This window comes from Hypanus sabinus, chromosome 11 (genome assembly GCF_030144855.1).
Source record: "Hypanus sabinus isolate sHypSab1 chromosome 11, sHypSab1.hap1, whole genome shotgun sequence".
Classification (NCBI taxonomy): Eukaryota; Metazoa; Chordata; class Chondrichthyes; order Myliobatiformes; family Dasyatidae; genus Hypanus; species Hypanus sabinus.
The window spans coordinates 80,662,650-80,686,850 of NC_082716.1; the positions used below are offsets into that span (position 1 = coordinate 80,662,650).

General features: G+C 42.4%; 1 protein-coding gene across 1 annotated transcript in view; it reads right to left on the reverse strand.

The window, feature by feature from the left end:
• LOC132402164 (procollagen galactosyltransferase 2-like) overlaps positions 1–24,201 on the reverse strand; it is a 164,240-nt gene that overhangs the window by 15,028 nt on the left and 125,011 nt on the right. The window contains exons 6-8 of the mRNA XM_059984839.1: positions 12,135–12,254; positions 6,336–6,412; positions 892–998 (exon numbers count right to left, since the gene is read on the reverse strand). Of these exons, the coding sequence (XP_059840822.1) occupies positions 892–998; positions 6,336–6,412; positions 12,135–12,254 (304 nt within the window). The remainder of the gene's footprint in view (positions 1–891; positions 999–6,335; positions 6,413–12,134; positions 12,255–24,201) is intronic.

The window sequence follows — 24,201 nt, forward strand, 5'->3', positions numbered from 1 at the left end:
CTTTGGGGTGTGGGAGAAAATCAGAGCACCCAGTGGGATCCCACACAGTCACAGGAGGAACATGAGAGCTCCAGAGGACAGAATTGAACACAGGTTTCTGGTGCTGTAAGATAGCAGCCACTGGGCCACTTAACTCATATTTTTGAATATCTCAGGACTCCTTATGGGAAGACACATGTTCCTTGAAAATTGGGGGTAAAAGGGGTGATGTGAGTTTGGAACCAAGCTTTCTGAACATCCATGCAGCTTTTAACAGTGGGTTCTTCTGAACATTTACTTTCTGTCTGTTTCCTGTCCCCTGGCTAACAGGTTGAAGGCCCTTTGGTTAGAAGCCAATCTACTGGAATAGCCAGGAGATAATGTGGATAGTATCTGCTTTGCCGAGATCCTACTGGTGATCGTATAGAGTCAATGATGATGGTTGAGGGGAATGGAAGCTGCTTTGATGTTGATCTGGACCAAAAGCCAGTGGTCTGGAGGCAGAGATTATGATGGCAGATGTAGGACAAATGGAAGTCAAATAATAGTTCAGGAGAGTCTAATGGCAAAGGTGGTGATGTTCACCAAAGGAGGGTGATCTGTAAGTGTTGGTGGTGGGGGGTGGGAATCAAGGTGAGGGCTAGGGAGGTTAAAGGATATAAAGTTGATTAGAGAGTAGGCTGAATATTGTTTGGTGTGCAAGTGTCAAAAGATATCACAAGGAGGCCTAATGGTGGTTGGAAAGACACTAAAAATGTTTGGGGGACTTGAGGGGTGCTGGTTTATGAGTAGTCAAGGATTTGGGGGAAATGGAGAGGATGACGGAATTTACTGTGTAGATCATCCTGCCTAACAAGCAATGCAACAAAGCCACTTTCCGCACAGTTTAATTACATCAGGATGAGTACTTACTTCCCGTCCACTGCATCAACTAACTTGATGTCAATGTCCTGTTCATAGAGTGTCCGGAGCATTCGGTCCCTCCTGTCCTTTCTGCGCTTGAGATTTATCAGGAAGATCTAAGCACAAGTTTACATTATACAATCAATCCAGATGGCCTGGTGACCATTTTACATTATTTTTAAAGTTTCTCTCAATATACATGTTCTAATAAACTGACAATTTATCAGTGAAGCTATCTTTTTGTCTCTGACAAGCCACTCAGAGAATATTTTACTTCATTAATATGTACATCATCTAATATTTGTAGTGTCCATTTTTAGTTTCATTCTTTTGGAAGGGAATACTGGGTCAACAGCTTATGACTAACTCCACAGTTCTAACAAATTCATGACACATCCATTCACTTACAGCAAACACATCATAAATTCATGTAGATATTTTTTAGATGTATGTCACAAAATCATGGCAATATTCAAAGAAGTGTGGCAGACTTCTTCTAGTATCCTGGCCAATATTTATCCTCCAACTGGCATCACAGTAACAAAAGATCTAGTCATCACCTCTTTCCTGCTTATGAGACCTTCCTGTCCATAAACTTCCTTTTACAAAATAAAAGTCTACTTGGCCCTTTCAGATTTTTAACACAACCACGGCTGATCAGTCATCTCTGCACCCTATTCCTACTCCCTTCCCAAAGCACCTGATTCCTTTTGAGATAGAAGTCTGTCTACCTCCTTGTTAAACACACTCAGTGACTTGGCCCTGAAGCAGAGAATTTCACTGGTTCACCATTACTTGGGTAATTACATTTCTCCTCAGCTTAGTCTGAAATGCATCACCTTGCATACTGAGACTGTGACCTCTGTTTCAAGGCACTCCTATAGGCAGGAGAAATCATCCCTACACTCTCCTATTACCCTAAATTCATGACACAGACTTAGTAAAATCCAACATCCCCAGAAATGCCAGTCCCACTGTTCCAAAAGCTGGGATTAATGTAATCGATGGTATTAAAGTAATTAGAAGCACAGAAAACAGGAGCAAGAGTAGGTTATCTGACCCTTGGAACCTGTCTTGGTGTTCAACATAATCATGACTGAGCAACCAAACTCAGCACCCACTTCTAACTTCTCCCCATATTCCTTATTCTCTTTATCCAACACTCCCATATTTAACTCATTCCTGAACATATTTAGTTATCTGGCTTCAGGGGCCTTCAGTGGTAGAGAATTTCCCAGGTTCACTACTTTTTTGGGGGGGAAGAAAATTTTCCTCACCTCAGTTTGACTTACCTTATCTGGTATCATTGTGGTGGGACCTCCCTAACTCTGGATTCACCCAACACTGAGAACATAATTCCTGCATCCAGTGAGTTCAGTGCTATTGGAGCATTACGATTTTTAATTAAGTCACCTCTCATTCTTTTAAACTCTAATGAAAGGAAGCTCAGTTTTTCCCAAATTTCTCTTTGTATGTCTGTCCTATGACCCTAGTGATCAGTCTGGGGGACCTTCTCTGTACTCAGCTTCAGTTTCAGTTATGTGGAAAATTTAATGCAAGTATGAGGCATTGCACTTTGTGAGGACAAACCAGGCTTACACAGTAGGGCACTGTGCAGAGCAATAAAACAGAGGGATCTGGGAATACAGATCTCTAATTCCTTGAAAGTGACATCACAGGTAGGTAAGGCAATAAAGACAGCTTTTAGCACTTTGGCAGTCATAAATCAAAGTATTGAGTACAGGAGTTCAGATATTATGTTGAAGTTGTATAAGCCATTGAGGTCTAATTTGGAGTATTGTGTGCAATTCTGGTTATCTACCTATAGGAAATATATTAACACATTTGAAAGAGTGCAGAGAAAATTTACAAGGCAAACACGAGGAAATCTGCAGATGCTGGAAATTCAAGCAACACACACAAAGTGCTGGTGGAACGCAACAGGCCAGGCAGCATCTATAGGGAGAAGCGCTGTCGACGTTTCGGGCCGAGACCCTTCGTCAGGAAAATTTACATGTATGTTACCAGGACTTAATGACTTGAGTTATAGGAAAAGATTGAATAAGTTAGGAGTTCATTCTCTTGAGTATAGGAGATTGAGGGGAGATTTGATAGAGGTATTCAAAATTATGATGTGTATAGAAAGTGTAAATGCAAGCAGGCTTTTGTCACTGAGGTTGGGTGAAATTAGAACTAGAGGTTATGGGTTAAGGGTGAAAGGTGAAATGTTTAAGAGGAACATGAGGGGGTATTTCACTTAGAGGGCAGTGAGAGTGTGGAATGTGCTGCCAATGGAAGTGATAGATGTTGGTTCAATTTCAACATCTAAGAGAAATTTGGGTAGGTACATGGATGGGAGGGCTATGGTCTGGCTGCAGGTCGATGGGACTAGGCAGAATAATAGTTCTGCATGTAGACAGGCCAAAAGGTCTGTTTCTGTGCTGTGCTGTGGTGTTCTATGACTGATGGGGCTAAGTAGGTCTGTTCATTCTGGAGTACAGGAGGTTACGAGGCGCCATGATCAAAGTAACTAAAGTTATGAAGGGTAATATATTGGGTAGACTGCAGGAAGTTTCCCCATATCAGAGGTGAACAAAAGCAGAGGATATACTTATAACTTTATGATTCTATGAGTCCTTCTGAGAACATCCTTCTTTGACTATTCTTACACAGAAAATAGACCAATATGGACACAATACACAAGCTAGAGTTTCACCAATTGCTTTAACCAACTACTATAAGACATCCGAGATGCTACCTTCAAATCCTCTTGCTATGAAGACTAACATTCACTTTTATCAGCAGGTGTACAAGGATTGTGTTGAGGGCAACAAAGTGGCTCTAAGACAGAACAATGGCACAGTGAGGAGAGCACCAGAGACCGATGTTCATTCCTGACCTTGAGTCCTGCCTGTGTGGAATCTGAGCATTCTATCTTTGACTACGTAGGTTTCGTCTATATACTCTATAACCCAAAGATGTGAGAGCTGGTAAGTTAGTTGGTCACTGTAAATTGCCATGACTGTGATGAAAGTGTGAGAATAATAAAGATAGGATCAATGTGGGAATGGTGTACATGGGTGTTTGATGATTAGCATGCCCTTGGTGGCCTCAAGAGCCTGTTTCTTTGCTGTATCTATGAACCACTGGCATTCAGGTCTCTTTCCATCTCTGCCTTTCCTATTTCACACCACTCAAGGTTAGAAGACATTTGAAATCCTTTCATTCAGATCAGGGTGAGGATCTTGAGTTTTCAAACTTGCTAACAGATTTGTTATACAGAGTTTTGGGAAACCAACTGAACACCCTGTGTTGCTTGCGGCACCTTGTAATTTATCTTCCATCATAACATGCCATGAACCTCTTGTTTCCCCTTTGCGCTGTTGACAGTAGAATGGTCAGCATTGAGCTGGGGGAGAGCAGGTATGGATTGGAAAGGGAGAAAATAGCTATTTATGGACATTTGCCTGAGCTCAAAGGAGGAAATGATGCTTCCACTCGCTCTAAGATTAACCCTGCTTCTCTTTTCACAGACTGGTTGAGTATTTCCAGCATTTTCTGTCCATATTACAATGGCGTCAACTTGATCAGGGAAGTTAATATGTTTAATGTGCATTTGAAAGAGATTGGAGAGTATAAATTGGCAAAAACACTGGAAAGAAACAGATTAATATATCAATTGTAGGGCGCTTCCACAGAATGAGCAAAATGACAAAATAAGTGTAACAGAAACATACAGCACAGAAACAGCTGCATCGCTTCATTGAGTCCATACTGACTCATTGTTATTATTTACTTTCTCCACCAATTCAGGTCAGAGGAAAAATTGCTTTGGGTGGCAATTTGCCACAAGTCGTCAGGCCGGCTGAAAGTCCCTGCTCATTAGAGATAATTTACTGTAGCCAATTAACCTACAGACCCTTGGGATGTGGAAGAAACCCGATGGAAATCCACACAAGAGAACGTGTAAACAGTTCATGAGGGCAGGATTGTAGCTGCCTCTTCAGAGCTGTGAGCTATCAGCTCCACTTGTTGCAGTGTTGTGTGTTTGAAATTGTGAAGGTGGAGAGGGATGGAAAGGACAGCGGGAATGTGTGTAGTAGGGTGGAGGTCAAGATTGCCTGGGTAACATAATTGTATTAGGTGACATCTCCTATTAGAAATCTGAGGTGACAACGCAAATGATACAGGAGATTTGCCTGAGACTTTGCCAGGAGATTTGCCAGGAGACTTACTGCATGTTTTCGACATTCCCTGTTTTGGATTCAGACTCCTAAGCCTGGAAAGCTTCAAGCAAAGACCACAATGGACGAAAGCATCAGATGAAAGGCTAACTCTCGATTGCATGTTAGTCAGAAGTTATCAGACTGATTGTAAATCCCCATCTGCTCCCTGTGGGGAGGGAGAGGTCAGAGTTCGGGTCAGAAGAAACACTGATTTGTCTTCCATTCCTTCACATTTTTTGTTTTTAATTTTTTGCTTGTTCTTTGGGACATTCCTCAGCTATCATTCAATGATGTTTCTGTCGGCGATAATTAAATGTTTCATAAGTATAGCAAACATGAAACCTTTAATATAAATGGCATGCTGGACTGTCAGACATTCTAATTTTCTGGAAACAATAACATAAGCAGTCCAGGAATAGAAATTGTATCTACAGCCAATGAATTTACAGTGGAGTCAGAGTTGATTCAGAATCGATCTGATTTAACTGCTGTTAAGCAAATGACTCAGCCTGCAACCAATTATAGCTCATCGTTGGAGCAGATGTGATGATGAGACCTATCAAAATAATAGCAATTTTAGCATGTATATGCACCATCCTTTATTTTCTATATAATAATAATCCAGGTATTAAAGGAGATGAATTTGAAAAAAAAACACAGCTGAGACCAAGCAGGATGAAAAAAATGAAATGGAACTTCTTAAGGAGGTTCATACAATTATTAGCAAATTCATTTTCTCTTATTCTAGCCCTTTCTAATTTGACAGTTCACTTTTATCCAGTAATTTCTTCTGCCAAAAGAAGTCTATCTTTATTACCCACTGATAGATATTAAAATGCACATTAATACAACAAAATCAATGTTTCAGTGATGGACATCCATTCGCAGAAGGAAAAGCTTGAGAAATGAATACATTGTAAATCATTCCACATGTCAGTTCTACCCTTTATGCCACCAGCAGTGGCTGAGCAAGTTTAATCACTGTAATAGGCAGTAAAGGTCCATTATACCCTGGAATATTAATATCCATATAGGATAATGAGTTTGCTAATTTAGTTCTAAACAGAAAGTAGTGCACATTGAATTGGGTTAAATGATACATTTCACAGGTAATATTCTATATAATATATTCAAAGTAACAGGGTTCATACTACTGTTTTCGGAGGTCCTTCACTTATCAGAGCTCAGTTCTAGCTAGGAGATCAGCAGGGGCTGTTGTTCTCTCACCTCATCAAATACCATCTTGTCTGGGTGCCTAGGAGGCATGGACACATACACAGAAGGCTCCATAGGGGGATGATCAACTGCAAAGCAACGATATGGTTAAGTTTATGGTTTTTATCTGATTCATATCATCAAGCAATTCAGCATAATCCTTTTCCATAGCTGGTGGATCTTTATGGCTTAATTTGAGTGTGTACATTTTAAAACAAAAACTCTGTAAATTGTAGCATTTAAAAGCCCGCTCATAGGTAAAAGCAGACTCCTCAACGCAGAGTGAGACAGATTCATCATAAGCAGGGGGTAAAAGGTTAATGTGGGTAAACAGGAACGTGGGGCTGTGGTTACAATCAGATTAAAAGTGACCTTTTTCACTGTTGAACAGGTTGCATTGACTGCTTCTGCTCATAACTTGTCAGCTCACATACATTCCAATTGTTAACCAAAAAATTCCTGTGACACTTTAGTTTCAGCCATTACCCATTTCAGAGATGCAAAGGCAATTGGGGTTCCTGGTTAGGGATTTCCATAAGTTTGAGAATCATGTTTATTATCACTGACGTACGTCATGAGAAGTGTTGTTTTGCGACAGCAGTACAGTGTAAGTCATAAGTAATTATAATAATTTATAACAAAGAAACAAATAAAGTGCAAAGGAGGAATAACAAGGTAGTGTTCATGGACTGCTCAGAAATCTGATGGCAGAGGGGAAGAGGCTGTCCTTAAAACACTGAGTGTGGATCTTCAGGCTTCTGTACCTTCTCCCTGATGGTAGTAATGGGAAGAAGGCATATGGCAGATGGTGAGGGTTCTTAATGATGCTGCTATCTTGAGACACGGTTGACTCAACTTGTAGGTTGGGTAGGAAGGAAGGCTAATACAATGATAGCATTCATTTAGAGAGGACCAGAATATATAAGCAAGAGCATACTGCTGAGGCTTTATAAGGTATTGGTTAGAATGCGTTTGGAATATTGTGAGCAATTTTGGGCCCACATACTGTATATGGAAAGATGTGCTGGTCTTGGAGAGAGTTCACAGGAAATTCATAAGAATGACCCCGGGAATGAAAGGTTTAATTTATGAGGATCATTTGATGTCTCTGGGCCTGTACTCAAGAGTTCAAACAATGAGGGGCAATTTCATTGAAACCTATAGAACGCTGAAAGGTCTGGATAGAGTGGATATGGAGGGCTATTTCCATTAGTACAGAATCTAGGATCTAGGGGCACTTGACTCAGTAAAAAAGGGATGTCCCTTTAAAACTAAGATGAAAAGGAATTTCTTCAGCCTATGGTTGGAGAATTTGTGGAATTCATTGCCACAGACAGCAGTGGAGGCCAAGTGATTTAATGTATTTAAGGAGAAGATTGATAGCTTCTTGACTGATGAGCGGGATAAGGGGTACAGGGAGAAGTCAGCAGAATAAGGCTAACAAAAAGTCAGCCATGATTGAGTGGTAGAGCTGATTAGCCTAATTCTGATAGCTGAATGGCCTAATTCTGCACCCGATATCTGATGGTCTTATAATCTTAGATGTAATAATGTACCCCAGTGGCATATTCAGCCAACCACAAAGACCATTTTATGCTTGAAGATGTTTCAGCAGTCAAGTGCCAAACAACTGAACAAAACCCAGAGTCACTAATTGCATTGGCCATTTTGGGCAAGGCAATAGAGAGAAACCTAGGGGGCTTCTTCTAGAGTAACTCTACCTGATCAGACTGCCAACTGCTGCTGTGCAAGAGTACAAAAGGCTCCCTAATCTAGCCCACAGAAAATGTGGTATGAAGGCAAGTTCACAAACATATGTGTATCACGGTAAAATGCTGCCACCTCTTAATGAACAGCAACTGCTAAGCTACGCTAAAAGGTGGAAGTGAAAGCACAAATTCTCTGGTTGCAATAGAACACCAGTCTGTTTTGAATTATTTACCTTCTTCCTCAAGATCAAGGTGAAAAAGAACTCCTCACCTTCCTGCATTTTCAGCCCAGGCACATTCCTCCATGAATACCGAACAGCCAGGCTTAAAGCAGACCATCACAGGTCCCTCAGTAACACGGGACACCATTAAGAAAGCAACTTGAGTAAGCAGCTCTGATGGAAATCATCAAATATTCCTGTTTAGACTGCCACAGCTGTGATGCACAGCTACAGCCATGGACAATACAGTAAGTGATATACTGTTATGGTGATTAAAAAATCTATCGCTACTCAAAGTTGACGAATCTCGGATGGATGTCTCTGGTCACTGTTGCAGTTCCTCTAAGACAGCAGAAGAGAGGACACTGCATTGGCTTAAAAGGTTGTTTAAGCAGACAAGGCTTTGGGCTTCCACTACCAACTATCCTGCTGTCAAACGTACAGTCTTTGGTAAATAAAATCGATGGTCTAAAAGTATGATTGCTGTACCAGAAGGACATTAGGACACAGTGTGTTTTCTGTATCATGAAGTCTTGGAATACCCCCACCCTTCCGGAAGTTGTGATACACCTCGCTAGTTTCACAATTCATTGCCAAAATAGCACTGATGAATCTTTCAAAGGCAGAAGAGGAGTCTGCTTTATGATTAACCCTTTGTGGTGAACAAATGTGGTGGTTCTGTCCCAGTCCTGCTCACCCAACCTGGAACACCTAGTGATCAAGTGTCATCCATTTTATTCACCGTGAGAGTTTTCAGCCATTACTTGGTAGTGGTGTACCTCCCACCTCAGGCCCATGTCAAACCCATTCTAGACGATCTGAGCAACGTAATCAACAACAGGAAACAGCACACCCTGATGCCTTCCCATCATTTTGGGGGAGTTTAACCAGGTGAACTTGAAACAGTCTCTAAATAATTATTACCAATATATCCCTTGTGGAACCAGGGGAGTCAACACACTGGACCGCTATTACACCACCATCAAGAACGCTTATCATGCCATCACACACCCACACTGAGACAAGTCTGATCACCTGGCTGTACCTCTACTCCCTGATTACAGGCAGAGACTGAAGAGCACAGCAGCAGTAGCAAGGACCAAGAAGGCATGGACAAGGGAGGTGTAGGAGCACTTACAGGACTGCTTTGAGTCGTTGGACTGGATCGTATTCAGGGATTCATCTTCGAGCCTGAAAGAGTACACCACAGTTGTCACTTACTCCATTAAAGCCTGTGTGGGTGAGTGTGTGTCCAAACCAAAAGCCATGGATGAAGCAGGAAGTTCATAGTTTGCTGAGGGCTAGATCCGTGGCATTGAGGTCTAGTGATCCAGGACTATACAAGAAGGTCAGGTACGATTTATGGAGGGCTATCTCAAGAGCAAAAGAACAATTTCGAACAGCGTTAGAGATGGAACTGGCTGCACGTCAACTCTGGCAGGGTTTGCAGGTCATCACTTCCTACAAAACGAAACCTAACATCAGGAATGACAGTGATGCTTCACTCCAGGATGAGCTCAATGCCTTTTATGCACATTGTGAAAGGAAGAATAAAACAGAAGCTAAGACGATCCCTGCAGCACCCAGTGACCTTGTGATCTCTGTCTTGGAGGCTGATATCAGATCGGTTTTCAAGAGGGTGAATCCTCGCAAGGTGGCAGGCCCTGATGGGGTACCTGGTAGGGTTCTGAAAACATGTGCCAACCAACTGGCAGGTGTGTTCAAAGACATTTTGAATCTCTCATTGCTATACTTGAAGGTTCTCACCTGTGTCAGAAGGACAACAATCATACCAGTGCCCAAGAAGAGCAGAGTGAGCTGCCTAATGACTAATGTCCAGTAGCTCTCACACATACAGTGATGAAATGCTTTGACCCGGACACACCGCAGTTTGCATATCATCCCACTAGGTCTACAGTGGATGCGATCTCATTGGCTCTTCATGTGGCCTTGGATCACCTGGACAATACTGATGCTTATGTCAGAATGATGTTTATTGACTACAGCTCAGTGCTTAATACAATTATTCCTACAAGTCTGATCAAAAAGCTGCAAACGCAGAGCCTGTGTATCTCCCTCTGCAAATAGATCTTCGATTTCCTTATGGAAGACCACAGACTGTTGCAGATTGAAAATAACATCTCCTCCTCACTGATGATCAACACTGGTGCACCTCAGGGATGTGTGCTTAGCCCACTGCTCTACTCTCGCCACACCCATGACTGTGTGGCTCGGCACGGCCCAAATGCCATCCATGCATTTTCTGATGACACAACTCCGATGACAGATGGTGATGTGAAAGCATATAGGAGCGAGATATATCAGCTAGCTGAGTGGTGTCACAGCAACAATCTTGGACTTTACATCAGTAAGACCAAAGAACTGATTGTGGACTTCAGAAAAGGTAAGATGAAGGAACACACACCAGTTCTCATAGAGGATCAGAAGTAGAAAGAGTGAGGAGCTTCAAATTTGTAGGTGTTAACATCTCTAAGGACCTATTGTGGGCCCAGCATATTGATTGAGTTACAAAGAAGGCATTACAGCAGCTATATTTCATTAGGATTGTCCCCAAAGACACTCACAAATTTCTACACATGTACATGGAGAGCATTCTAACTGGCTGCATCACCATCTCATATGGGAAGGTGGGGTGGGGGGGGGCACTGCACAGGATTGAAATAAGCTGCATAAAGTTATAAACTCAGTCACCCCCATCATGGGCACTGGCCTCCACAACACCCAGCACATCTTCAAGGAGCAAAGCCTCAAAAAGTAGGCATCCATCATTAAGGACCCTATCACCCAGGACATGTCCTCTTCTCATTGCTACTCTCAGAGAGGAAGTGCAGGAGTCTAAAGGCACACACACTACGATTCAGGAAGCAGCTACTTCTCCTCCGCTGCCATCAGACTTCTGAATGGCCATTGAACTCATGAACACTAGCTCACTACCTTTTTGTTACACGATTTAATTTAATTTTAAAATATATATCAGAAAAGCCTGACAGCCACAACTTAGAGGATTTGCCTGACGTTTGAACCCCAGTGTTGACCTGAGACGCAAAGGGAAAACTCATCGAATGATTGAAGTGTTTGGCTGTATGAAGCAATGATGACAGGTCAGGATGATGGACTGACACAGAAGTAAATTGTTGGCAGATTCCTTTCAATCTTTGACTTTCAGACATGAGCACTCTTTCTTTCTTTACCCGAAGCACTGCATAAACCTCCAGCTGCCTTGCTCCCAGCTGCTTTCCAATCACTTCTTGGTCGTGTGGACACCATTCCCTCAGGCGATTGCTGGCAGGTGAGCAGACCCTCTGTGCTTACTTTACAGCCATAGACTAAACTCCTGGGCAATTCAAGCTATTTATCGCCTTTGAACCAAACTAATACAGGCTTAAGAAACCCAGTGGTATTGCAAATAGGTTAAAGAATGGCATCAGTTCATCTACTTTAGGTGTAATCGTTAGTTTGCCTTCACCCTCTGCCACAGTAAAATCCATTCCAAATTTCCTGCTGCTATAAAACTCCATACTATAGAGCCTAAAGAGATTTGCCCCCAATACTCTGACAGGTCTCCCAGTGATTGATGGCTTGATGGCCTCTTTAAATAGCACAGGTACAGGCCTGGAACATCTTGCCTAATCCTGCTCTTCCATGCATAATCCACGCTGGGTGTTAATTGCATATAAACAAATCAATTTCACAGGCAAGGCAATAGCTGGAGGTCTTATGAAAATTGCCCACACCTGCATACTCTTCAAACACATGCGTGTTACCCACATGGGATATACATACAAACAACATAATCTCTACACATTCCAGCTGCAACTTTCAGGCCTCATGTTGTGTTTGCTAGTTCTTGGTAAACTCACTCATTCTCTCAAGCAGAATGTGGACAAAGGTTTCGACATCCTCTTCCAAGGATTGCTGGGCCTTCAGGGGCACTGGCAAGTAGCCATATTGTTCTCTGTTGCATATGTGCATCTGGACGTCTAAAACAGGAGGAAATAATTATATTAGTTCATTAGGAGCATGGTTTTTCAAGCATGATCTTATTCCCAAGCAATGGTTGACTACAGCCACAATTAGCTATCATTGTTGTTGGAATGGGGATAGGTTTCTCTATTAACCCTTATAAAACTCAAGGCATTGGTGCTTGCAGTGCCAATACAGAGGGGTCTTTTTACAATAAAGGAACAATTATCTATCTATTCATTGATCCCCTTGTACCTGAGACAGTGTGGAAGTAGATTCACTGATGCAGAACTGACAGGAAGGGTACTTAATGAGGAAATTGTTAAATAATTCATAGGACAAAACTATGATAGGTTTTGGTAGGATGCAGACAACACATCTCTTTAGCAGAAACCATAATAATCAATAGGTTTTAGAAAAATAGGAATGCTTTTGCTCATAACATAGATCATGCCTTTGCATGATAAACAAATTAATAAAACCTTTCATGAACATAAGGCCTTTCATGATTTCTGTGTGCCTCCAAGCACTTTACCACCGATTGGTTCTGCTTAAAGCATTGTTTCAGTGGTGAAAAAGAGGAAGCTAGTTTCTGCACAGCAACCTCCTACAACAATGGGTTACTGGCAAGACAGTGTTACTTTAGTTAGTGTTTGAAGGTGGATTCCGACTGGACATAAAAATCTGCTGCATCTCCAGAAACAGAATTATTATCACCAGCTTGCTTTGTCCAGCAGATGAGTCTACCTTTTGATTGAGTTTGTTTTGCTGCCATGCTGCGGCCAGTTATACGGCATGAGCCTCTGTGTTTTTGTAATGACCTTCCGACACCTGCTGTCTACCTCCCACTCAGTAATGCCTCCAACTATCTGGGGTCTCTTTCCCATTCATGTGACAGGTATCATTGATGGATGGAGGCATTTTGGAATGTGCAACTTGCTCATTCTCTCAGACACATGATTTCAACAGGATGCATTAGTTTTACTCTTTATCAACCCAGAGTTTGATAGACTATGAGTAACATTTTGAATATTTAACAATTATCAGAGTGAAGGTAGAGAGTTAAAACTATTTAGTCTACTAATTCCCACCTGGAACTGAACCAAGGGCATTAAGGAGACATTAACCCCTGTAACAGGTGGGATAGGATCAGTTCAGAGGTTAAAGCATGGCATCAGTTCATCTACTTTAGGTGTAATTGAGGTGGAACATGGGTAGAAGCCACTTAAAAGGAAAGTTGCCATTTTAACTTACTTAGCAGATTTATCACTGGAAGTTTCAGGCCTCGGGAAAGGTAGTAATTGAAGAGAGACAAGGTAGTTTTAAGAAAAGGGGCAGGACTATTGCCCGACCCCCAGCCTGTGGGAAGGGGAGTGACAACAGCCATGCATCTGCACTAAACCAGAATATTGCTGTGGATGCCTCCCCAAACATTCCTGCCACACGACCGCAGATAAGCACCAGTCTCATTCTGTTACATTACAGGCCCCAGATTTGTGCATTGGAATATTTTCATCCTTTCATATCTGGTCAGTACAGAAACTGTCTGTGATTAAACCCAGAGTCGCAGAGTACTAGAGTCAGAGTCAAAGATTAGAAACAGGCCCCTCAGCTCACTGGCCGTGTCTACCACAGCATCCTCCCTCCTAGACCCAGTTGCTATGTGCAGCCCACAGTCCTCTCAGACTCTCCCCTCCATGTACCTATCCAAATGCCTCTACATGTTGCAGTTGTAAACCTCCATGTGTTACTACCATTTAGATCCAGCACGGTCATCTTCCCATCCATAGAAACTGTCATATGAATAGGAAAGAATTTGGAGTGGTCACTGCTGAGTGTGAGATCATTAATAAGTATTGAAAGGCCATCACAAGTAACAAAGTGGCTCTTAAATGCTGCAATTGCTGCCTACATGCCCCAAGAGGACAGACAATTCTTTCAGTGTATCACAGCTGTTACACAACTGGATATCAGCCAGTTGTTCAAGAGCTGCTCCTGGGACAGCCTCATGCTTTCTGAGCAGATCTCGCACAGATCAGCAGTGCCAATTAATGAAAATGGTGTTAATCCTGTTAGTGTGTTGATTTAAAATATATATTTTTTCCATGCCTGATTCCTGTTTAAAATGTTTTCCTGGCTAATTGTAAAGGATGAAGAGCTATTTTGGCTTAATCTGTCAAATTTCCTACACATCCCAAACTTCTCATATCTATAACATTCCCTTAACTAGTAAAAAGGATCAGCCTTGCAAAGGACAACATTAACTCCTGCATAACACATCAAACAGTTTTCCATTCTCTTCCTGTCAGTCCAGTCAGGACAGGCAAATCCACAGTACTAGTGAAGCAAGATTGATTCCTACACCAGGTTGGACCATCAAAATACAATTCTTTCAAAAACAACCACGGCTAAAAAATATGTATCAGGAGGGATAAACAGATAAAACTCATCATAACTCATGTTTTCAGGATGCTGGATCTAAACTGGGAGTATCATATGTAATAATATTCAATTAAATTTACTGCAATTGAAATAAATTTCAGATAAGATGTATACTGAGCAACCAATAGGATAATGCCCATTAGAAAAGAGATGAGGAGGAATTTCTTTAGCTATAGCATGGTGAATGTGTGGAATTCTTTGCCACGGGTGGCTGTGGAGGCCAGGTCATTGGGTCTATTTAAGACAGAGGTAGATAGGTTGATTAGTTGGAGCATGAAACATTACAGGAAAAAGGGGTTGAGAAGGAAATGGATCAGCCATAATGAAATGTTGGAACAGATGCGATGGGCCAAATAGTCTAATTCTGTTCCTATGTCTTACAAGCCACTGCAAATACCATTTTCTCCCCGCCGTGTTTTATCTTTTTTTAGAATGACATGCCAAGATTCATTGAAATATCTTTAAACAAACAGTATGTAACCCACTTCACTTTACCCAACATCACTTTAGTGTGTTCAAATCAGAAACTAGCCCCCAAAAATAATGAGAAAGTTACAGTGACTGCAATGCTGCATAGAATAGTTTAAAAGTCTCTGATGTCTTCTAGTTGGAAATAATGTATTAGACTTTCCAATTACAGATATATTTCATATTTCTGGTGACATTATATGGTTCAACTCATGATTCAACTTGCGTTCCTTTCGTAATTGCTTTCACTGCCGGTAAATACCATTTTTCTGATTTTAAAGCAGATGAAAGATTTTTGATTTAGTTGACCATGTTGAGAACGATGTTTCAAACTGCTATTTATATCTTTATGTCTTTGTAGGCATGATTATTGGTTATTTAAAACTATAGACTACAAGAGTTCCTAGTGGGAGTCTTCTGCAGGGAAAGAAAAACAGTAAGTTACAATATTCTTCTGGGAAGATCCATTTTGTAGGGGAAGGTTCCAGACATTCCTTCCAATATGCAGCACAGAGTGCTTCACTATGAAGGGTGTATTCTCAGCTTGGTTTGACCATCAGTCTAATTCCATTGACATTCCATGTAAAAAGTTTTCTATGCTTTGTTCCAAATCATCATTTCAAATAAGTTTTAAAATAACAAAGAAATGTAAGAAAATACAGCAGGGTATTTAGTTAATGCAGTGCTTAAATGGCTGGATTCCTAATGTCATTTCCAGATCCAACAGGTTTCTATATTCTAGATATTTTTCCTTTCTCTATATCCATTCTCTCAAACAAAATTTTTCAGTGGTGGAACAATGACACATCAATATCTGTGTGAGAAATTAATACTTAATACAAAAAAATGGAATGACATTCAAATGCAAAACAGTGGTCCGAGGAAAAATCGACCCCAATGGCATGGGGCAGCATGGTAGTGTGGTGGTTAGCACAACACTTTACAGTACAAGCAACCTGGTTTCGATTCCCACTGGTGTCTGTAAGGAATTTGTAGGTTCTCCCTGTGACTGCATGGGTTTCCTCCCACAGTCCAAAGACATACCAGTTGGTAGGTTAATTGGACATTGTAAATTGTTCCATGATTAGGCTAGAGTTCAATTGGGGGTTGTTAGGCGGCACAACTCAAAAGACTGGAAGGACCTATTCAATGCTGTATCTCAATATATAAAACTGGAAGTAGAAGTACACTTTTAGGACAAAGTTCTCCACCACTGGGCTTTACTCTTGATATGCTATGACTATTGTAGAGATATTGATAGAGATTGTTATTAGCATGTTTGGTTATCAGCTTCAGTACCATTGTATCCCGTGGGTTCTGACATAGCAAGAAGAAAACAGACAATATTCCATATTGTCCTAATCAAGTTCAGCAGCATCATCCAACTGCTGAATGGTGCTTGGCTTTAAACTATTTGAAAAGCCCATTTTGGAATTACTAGCATCAAGCAGGAAGATAATGCAAATTTTAACATCTGCAGATTGCTGTGTGCTGCACAATAAATATCTTTCACCTAATGTCAGAAGCTGAAAAATGCAGCAAAGCATTGCAATATAATAAATGACTGCTCTGCTATATTAACTTAACTGTTGCTATGCTGGAGATAGGATTTAAATGAGAGTTCATAAAAAGACATGGAGATAAATTTGCCACTATAAGTGTGCAGGTGTGTGTAGCTTATGGGGAAGAATTGAAGGAAATATGTGGAAAACATTGCAGGAAAAATTAATGGTGGAAATAAGATTGCTCTGTGAGAAAGCATAGACTGGCAGAGCCTCCTGCTCTATTACAAGGAAATTGTTACTGCTAGTGTGGATAAACAGATTTTTTTAAGGTATACTAAATTGATACCAATGGGATCATACCTTTATTGTCAAAATGCATTTTACTATGTTTGGGCTAAATTGATTACTAACTGATACTATGTGATGAAAGTCATATATTATGGAAACGGGTACTTTGGTCCACTAAATCCGGACTGATCATCAAGCACCCAATTACACTAATCCTATTTTGTTCTCCCCACCTTCCTGTCGATTTATCCCAGGTCTCTCTTTACTAGGGGACAGTTAACCTACCACTGGTACAGTACCACTTTCCTAAAGGTTGTCAGGTTTCAGTTTGTACTGCCACCAACCACAAGTGTTCTTTGATCCAGCAAGTGGCTGTACTACAGTACTGAAGGGACTTTCAAACAGGCATTTACTAAGCTGCAAACACACATCTTTATTTGTTCTTTCATGTCCTGCTGTCTGTGAACAAAATCTTTAAAGCACAGGTGGCTACTGTGCAACTGAGTGGTAGAATCTGGGGAATTTTACAATAGTGTAGGGGAAATATATCACGAAGGTTTGGTGTTGATCTGTGGATAATGATTGGACGTGCTTTCAAGCTGTGTTTCTTTGACTAAGTGCCGGCAATGTGTTTTCCACCTTTTATTACCAATTTTCATCATGCTAACGTGGTCACTGTAAAGGTGATATCGTTAAATTACACACAGTTCTCTTGGCCTTACAGGGTAGGTACAGGGCAGATGTTTCTCCTGGCTGAGGAGTTTAGAACATAGGTTTCTAAATAAAAACGTGGCCATTTAAGACTGAGCTGAGGAGAGATTTCTTCACCAAGACCATCGCCATACTTTGGCATTCTTCCTCATGTGGTGTGCAGAAGCTCAGTTGTCAAAGATCAGCACATTGTTGGAATATTAAGTTGCTCAAGAAATATCAGTTTGGTGCATGTAAATTAAAAATATGAAGTGGCATCGAGGTAAAGTATCAACCACTCAAGATTTGATTGACAGAATGATCTTGCTTCTATTTCTCATGTTCCTAATTTCATATAAACAATTCTAGTGCTGTGGCAGGAGCAGAAATTTGAATTGAGATATTTAATCAAGGGGTAAGTGATAAGTACAGTATTTCACTCAAAACAGCCACTCAAGGAACTGGAAAGGAACGATATGGAGGGCAGTTGATTTCATGTAGAAGAATCAAACATTTTTCTTTTGAGGATTGAATATGGTGGATCTGAAAGGAAGTATAAGTGAATTTAATCATCTCAGTTTGCTGAGTTTACCTGGAGTTCAATAAGACAAGTTGTGCAGACAACAGAGTAGTGAAGGAAAATGTTTGGAGACCAAATTGTGAAATTCCTGATGAGGTTGAAACTAGAGACATATGCAGCTGAAGGGGTTGAGAATGGGAGAGCCGAGTTCCCAGGACATCAGCTCAGTGAGCAAGGGGGAGAAAGAAAAGCAACAGAGGTGGCTGGCTAAAATGACATGGATCTTGAGGATAGAGGTAGCCATGATCTCTCCTCATTTGTAGTTCTAGAGTGGAGTAGGCTTCCAGGAGATAGTTTGTTCTGAAGAAATGAAGCCAAAGATCATCACTCTACTATGGTGCTGGAAAGGAAGCAGTTTTGAGAAAGGAGAACAGTGTGTAATATTTTTTATGTGGGTCCAGCCAAGTCTAGCAGTGAATGGATAAACTAGATGCCTGCTGTCAATATCCAGATCTGTACCCATTGGATTTGAGGCACTGGTGGAAAGCCATCCCATAGAGAACAACCCAGGGTGAGTTACAATACTGGCTTTAATGAGAATCAGGTATAATGTCTCCAGCATCAGGAAATTTGTTGTTATGCAACAGCAGTACATCACAGTACACAATAATAAAACCTGGAGATTACAGTAAATATATATATGTATATTGAAAAGTTAAATTAAATAAATAGTGAAAAAGAGGGAAAAAAAGTAGTGAGGTAATGTTCATTGGTTCAAAGTCCATTCAGAAATCTGGTGCCAGTGGGGAAGAAACTATTCCTGAATTGTTGAGCGTGTGCCTTCAGTCTACTGCAGCTCCTCCCTGAATGTAGCAACGGGAACAAGGCATGACCTAGGTGATGGGGGTCCATAATGATGGATGGCCTGGATCCTGGGCAGGCAAGTGCCCAAGATGGAGCTGAGTTCACGACTTTGTGCAGCTTATTTTGATCCTGCGCAGTGGCCTCCCCATACCAGATGGCGATGCAGCTAGTTCGAATGCTTTCCATGGAATATCTGGAGAAATTTGTGAATATCTTTGGTGACAAACCAAATCCCCTCAAACTCCTCAACCTCGAAATTGGGTCTCGGCTAGCAAAAGTCAGGATGGTTGACAAGGCCAGTAACTGCAGAGAGTTTATGATGAAAGCAGTTCAATACGCTGAGTAGCTGTGAATAGAAATACCAGCTAAGTGACTATGTGATGTATTCTGCATCAAAGATTTATCTCAATTGAGGATTTATTTCTGTTCCGTTTTGGGAGTGATGATCTTTTTATTCCTTCTCCTTGAATCTATTTTCTGTTGGTTGCAAACAAAAGAAAATTTTCAGATGCTGGAAATACAAATAATACATGCGAAATGCTGGAGGAACTCAGCAGGCCAGGCGGTATCTATGGAAAAGAGTACAGTCGACGTTTCGGGCTGAGACCCTTCAGCAGGACTGGAGAAAAAAAGACGAGGAGTCAGAGTAAAAGGATGGGGGAGGAGTGGAGGGAGAAAACCAACAGCGTGATATCACCTTGTGTTCCTCTCTCCGTTCCCCCCACCCCTAAACTCTGACTCCTCATCTTTTATCTCCAGTCCTGCTGAAGGGTCTCAGCCCGAAACGTCGACTGTCCTCTTTTCCATAGACACTGCCTAGCTTGCTTAGTTCCTCCAGCATTTTGCATGTGTTACGTCTGTTGGTTGTGTCCTTTTACAGGAAAAAAAATGGTTTTGGACCTACTTTCACCAATTAGATGAAATGATTATACAAGGTTTGAACAAAAAGGGGCATTGCAGAAAAGAATCAGTTTATAATCAGTTCATAGATACAAGAGCGATGTCCATCTATGATAAATTTTTCATGTATTCAAGGGTGGCCAAAACAATTGCACCATGTTTAAGTCTTTAAGATCTCTGATTACATCAATATTACAGACTAACCCCGGGGAGAGTAATTTTCTTTGATACCCTATCACGATCTAGGAATTAATAAGGGCATTAAGTGCCAAGGTGCAGAGTCTTAGTTACAACATCTTGATCTAATGAGAAACAGCTGTTGGCAATGGATTAATGTCTTTAGTTCCTCTGAATTTAATGCCTATATTAAGCTTGCACAACTTTAGTGCTGTTTGCTCCAAAGGAGAATTCCCAATAGACCTTCACTTAAATTTTATCAAGTCCCATGGAAAAATAATTCTCTTGAAATTTACACACATTTGCATCCAAGCATAGGATCACAGCCTAACTCCTGGGAGTCATTGTACAGGAATTCCTGAAGGTTAACTGGAAGGTTGAGTCAGAGGTGAAGAAGCTAAATGCAATGTTAGCGTGCATCTCAAAAAGACGAGAATGTAAAAGCAGGGATGTAATGCAGAGGCTTTATCTGACAGCACTTTGAGTGTGGTGAGCAGTTTTGGGCATCTTATCTGAGAAAGGATGTGCTGGTTTGGAGAGGATCCAGAGGAGGTTCACAAGAATATGTTGCTAATGACAGGGTAAATGAATGAAGAATATTTCGTGGCTCTGCACCTGTACTCACTGAGTTTAGAAGAATAAAGGAGGATCTCATTGAAATGAAACTGTCACGGATTTCCACAGATAGCTGTGGAGGCCAAGTCATTGGTATATTTAAATTGGAGGTTGATAAGTTCTTTAATTAGTAAGGATGTCAAAGGTTAAAGGAAGAAGGCAGGAAGTTTGTTGAGAGGGATAATAAATGGTGGTCCAAATTGCCTAATTCTGCTCCTATGTCTTATGTGTTAAGCTCAGCAACTAATACCACACCATCATCCACTCCAAAGAATTCAGTAGACTCTAAGATCTCGGCCTCAATACCCACTTGTGCAGTTGGATCCTGGATTTCTTCACTTGTCGACCCCAGTCAGTTTGGATTGGCAAAAACATCTCCTCCACAATTTCCATCAGCACAGGAGCACCACATGGAAGTGTATTTAGCCCCCTGCCCTACTCGCTTTACACCATAATACCAAGCACAGTTCCAACACTATATACAAGTTTGCTGATGATACTACTGTTGTGGCCTGTATGAAAGTTGGTGATGAATCAGCATGCAGGAGGCAGATTGAAAACTTACGTACACAATGCTGAACTCAGCAGGTCAGGCAGCATCTGTGAGAAAAGAGTAGCCAACGTTTCGGGCCGAGACCCTACATCAGGAATGCAGGGGAAAAGAGGGCCAAAGCCCAGTAATAGAGATAGGGGAGGGGGTAGGGCCTAGAGGCACCAGGTGGAAAACCAATCAGAGGAAAGGTAAAGGGGGGAGGGGAGGGGGAGGGGATAAGCATGAAAGAACTGTAAAGAAGCAGAAAGTTGAAAGGGGAGAGAGGCAGAGAGGGACCTAGGATAGGGGAAGGGGAGGAAATTACCGGAAACTGGAGAATTCAATGTTCATACCACCAGGCTGGAGCCTACCCAGACGGTAGATGAGGTGTTGCTCCTCCAACCTGAGTTTGGCCTCATCATGGCAGTAGAGGAGGCCATGTATGGACATATCGAGATGGGAATGAGAGGCAGAGTTGAAGTGGGTGGCAACTGGGAGGTCCTGTCTATTGTGACGGACAGAGCGGAGGTGCTCGACGAAGTGGTCCCCCAATCTGCGTCGGGTCTCGCCGATGTAGAGGAGGCCGCACTGGAAGCACCGGATGCAATAGACGACTCCAGCAGACTCACAGGTGAAGTGTTGCCTCACCTGGAAGGACTGTCTGGGGCCCGGAATGGTGGTAAGGGGGGAGGTGTGGGGACAGGTGTAGCATTTGCGCTTGCAGGGATAAGTGCCAGGTGGGAGTTCTGTGGGGTGGGACGTGTGGACCAGGTAGTCGCGGAGAGAACGATCCCTGCGAAAAGCTGAGAGGGGTAGGGAGGGAAAGATGTGCTTGGTGCTGGGGTCCTGTTGAAGGTGGCGGAAGTTGCGGAGGATAATGTGCTGGATCCGGAGGCTGGTGGGGTGGTAGGTGAGGACAAGGGGAACCCTGTCCTTGTTGTGGTGCCGAGAGGATGGGTTAAGGGCTGAAGTGCAGGAAGTGGAGGAGATGTGGGTGAAGGTATCATTGATGACGGCAGAAGGGAAACCACGATCCTGAAAGAAAGAGGACATCTGAGAAGTCCTGGAATGGAAAGCCTCATCCTGGGAGCAGATGCAGCGGAGACGGAGGAACTGGGAATAGGGAATGGCATTTTTGCATTGGGCAGGGTGGGAAGACGTATAGTCAAGATAGTTATGAGAGTCAATGGGTTTGTAGAAGATGACAGTGGATAGTCTGTCTCCGGAGATGGAGACCGAGAGATCAAGAAAGGAGAGAGAAGTGTCCGAGATGGACCAAGTGAATTTAAGGGCTGGGTGAAAGTTAGAGGCAAAGTTGATGAAATTGACGAGCTCAGCATGGGTGCAGGAAGGAGCACCAATGTAGTCGTCGATGTAGCGGAGGAAAAGTTGGGGAGTGGTGCCAGTATAGATTTGGAGGATAGACCATTCCACATAACCCACAAAGAGGCAGGCATAGCTGGGGCCTATGCCAGTGCCCATGGCTACGCCCTTTATCTGGAGAAAGTGGGAAGAACCAAAGGAGAAGTTATTGAGAGTTAGAACAAGCTCCGCCAACTGGAGAAGTGTGGTGGTGCTGGGGAACTGGTGGGGTCTGTTATCCAAAATGTAGCGGAGGGCTTTGAGGCCTTATTGATGGGGGATGGAGGTGTATAAGGATTGAACATCCATGGTAAAAATGAAGCGGTCAGGGCCAGAGATTTGGAAGTTATTGATGAGGTGAAGGGTATGGGATGTATCCAGGATGTAGGTGGGGAGAGACTGAACTATGGGGGATAAAATGGAGTCCAGGTAGGCAGACACAATGTTGCCTCTCCTTCCAGATGAGGCAACACTTCACCTGCGAGTCTGCTGGAGTCGCCTACTGCATCCGGTGCTCCCGGTGCAGCCTCCTCTACATCGGCGAGACCCGACACAGATTGGGGGACCACTTCGTCCAGCATCTACGCTCCATCCATCACAAAAGACAGGACCTCCCAGTTGCCACCCACTTCAACTCTGCCTCTCATTCCCATCTAGATATGTCCATACATGGCCTCCTCTACTGCCATGATGAGGCCAAACTCAGGTTGGAGGAGCAACACCTCATCTACCATCTGGGTAGTCTCCAGCCTGGTGGTATGAACATTTAATTCTCCAATTTCTGGTAATTCCCTCCCCCTTCCCCCTCCCCCTATCCCAGGTCCCTCTCTGCCTCCCTCCCCTTTCAACTTTCTGCTTCTTTATCTCTGCAGTTCTTTCATGCTTATCCCCTCCCCCTCCCCCTTTATTTTTCCTCTGATTGGTTTTCCGCCTGGCACCTCTAGGCCCTACCCCCTCCCCATCTCTATTACTGGGCTTTGGCCCTCTCTTCCCCCCCATTCCTGATGAAGGGTCTTGGCCTGATACATTGGCTACTCTTTTCTCACGGATGCTGCCTGACCTGTTGAGTTCTTCCAGTGTTGTGTACATATTCTTTGATCCACAGCATCTGCAGTTGTATTTTTGTGTGTTGTAGATTGAAAACTTGGCTGAGTGGTGTAATAACAGCAACCTCTCACTCAATGTTAATAAAACCAAGGAACTGATTATAGACCAGGAGAGAGAAACCAGAGGTCCATGAGCTAGTAATTATCAGAGGGTCAGAAGTGGAGAGGGTCAGTAAGTTTAAACTCCTGGATGTCACCATCCTTGAGACCTGTCCTGGGCCCAGCATATAAATATAATTGTAAAGAAAGCATGCAAATGCCTCAACTTCCTCAGGAATCTGTGGAGATTCAGCATGTCATCAAAAACCTTGGTGAACTTCTGTAGTTATGTGGTGGAAAATGTGCTGACTGGCCGCATTATGGCCTGGTATGGGAACACCTATGCCTTTGAGCAGAAAATCCTACAAAAAGTAGCGGATTTGGCTCAGTGCATCATGGGTAAAACCCTCCCAACCATTGAGCATATCCATCATCAAAGATCCTCACCAACCAGGC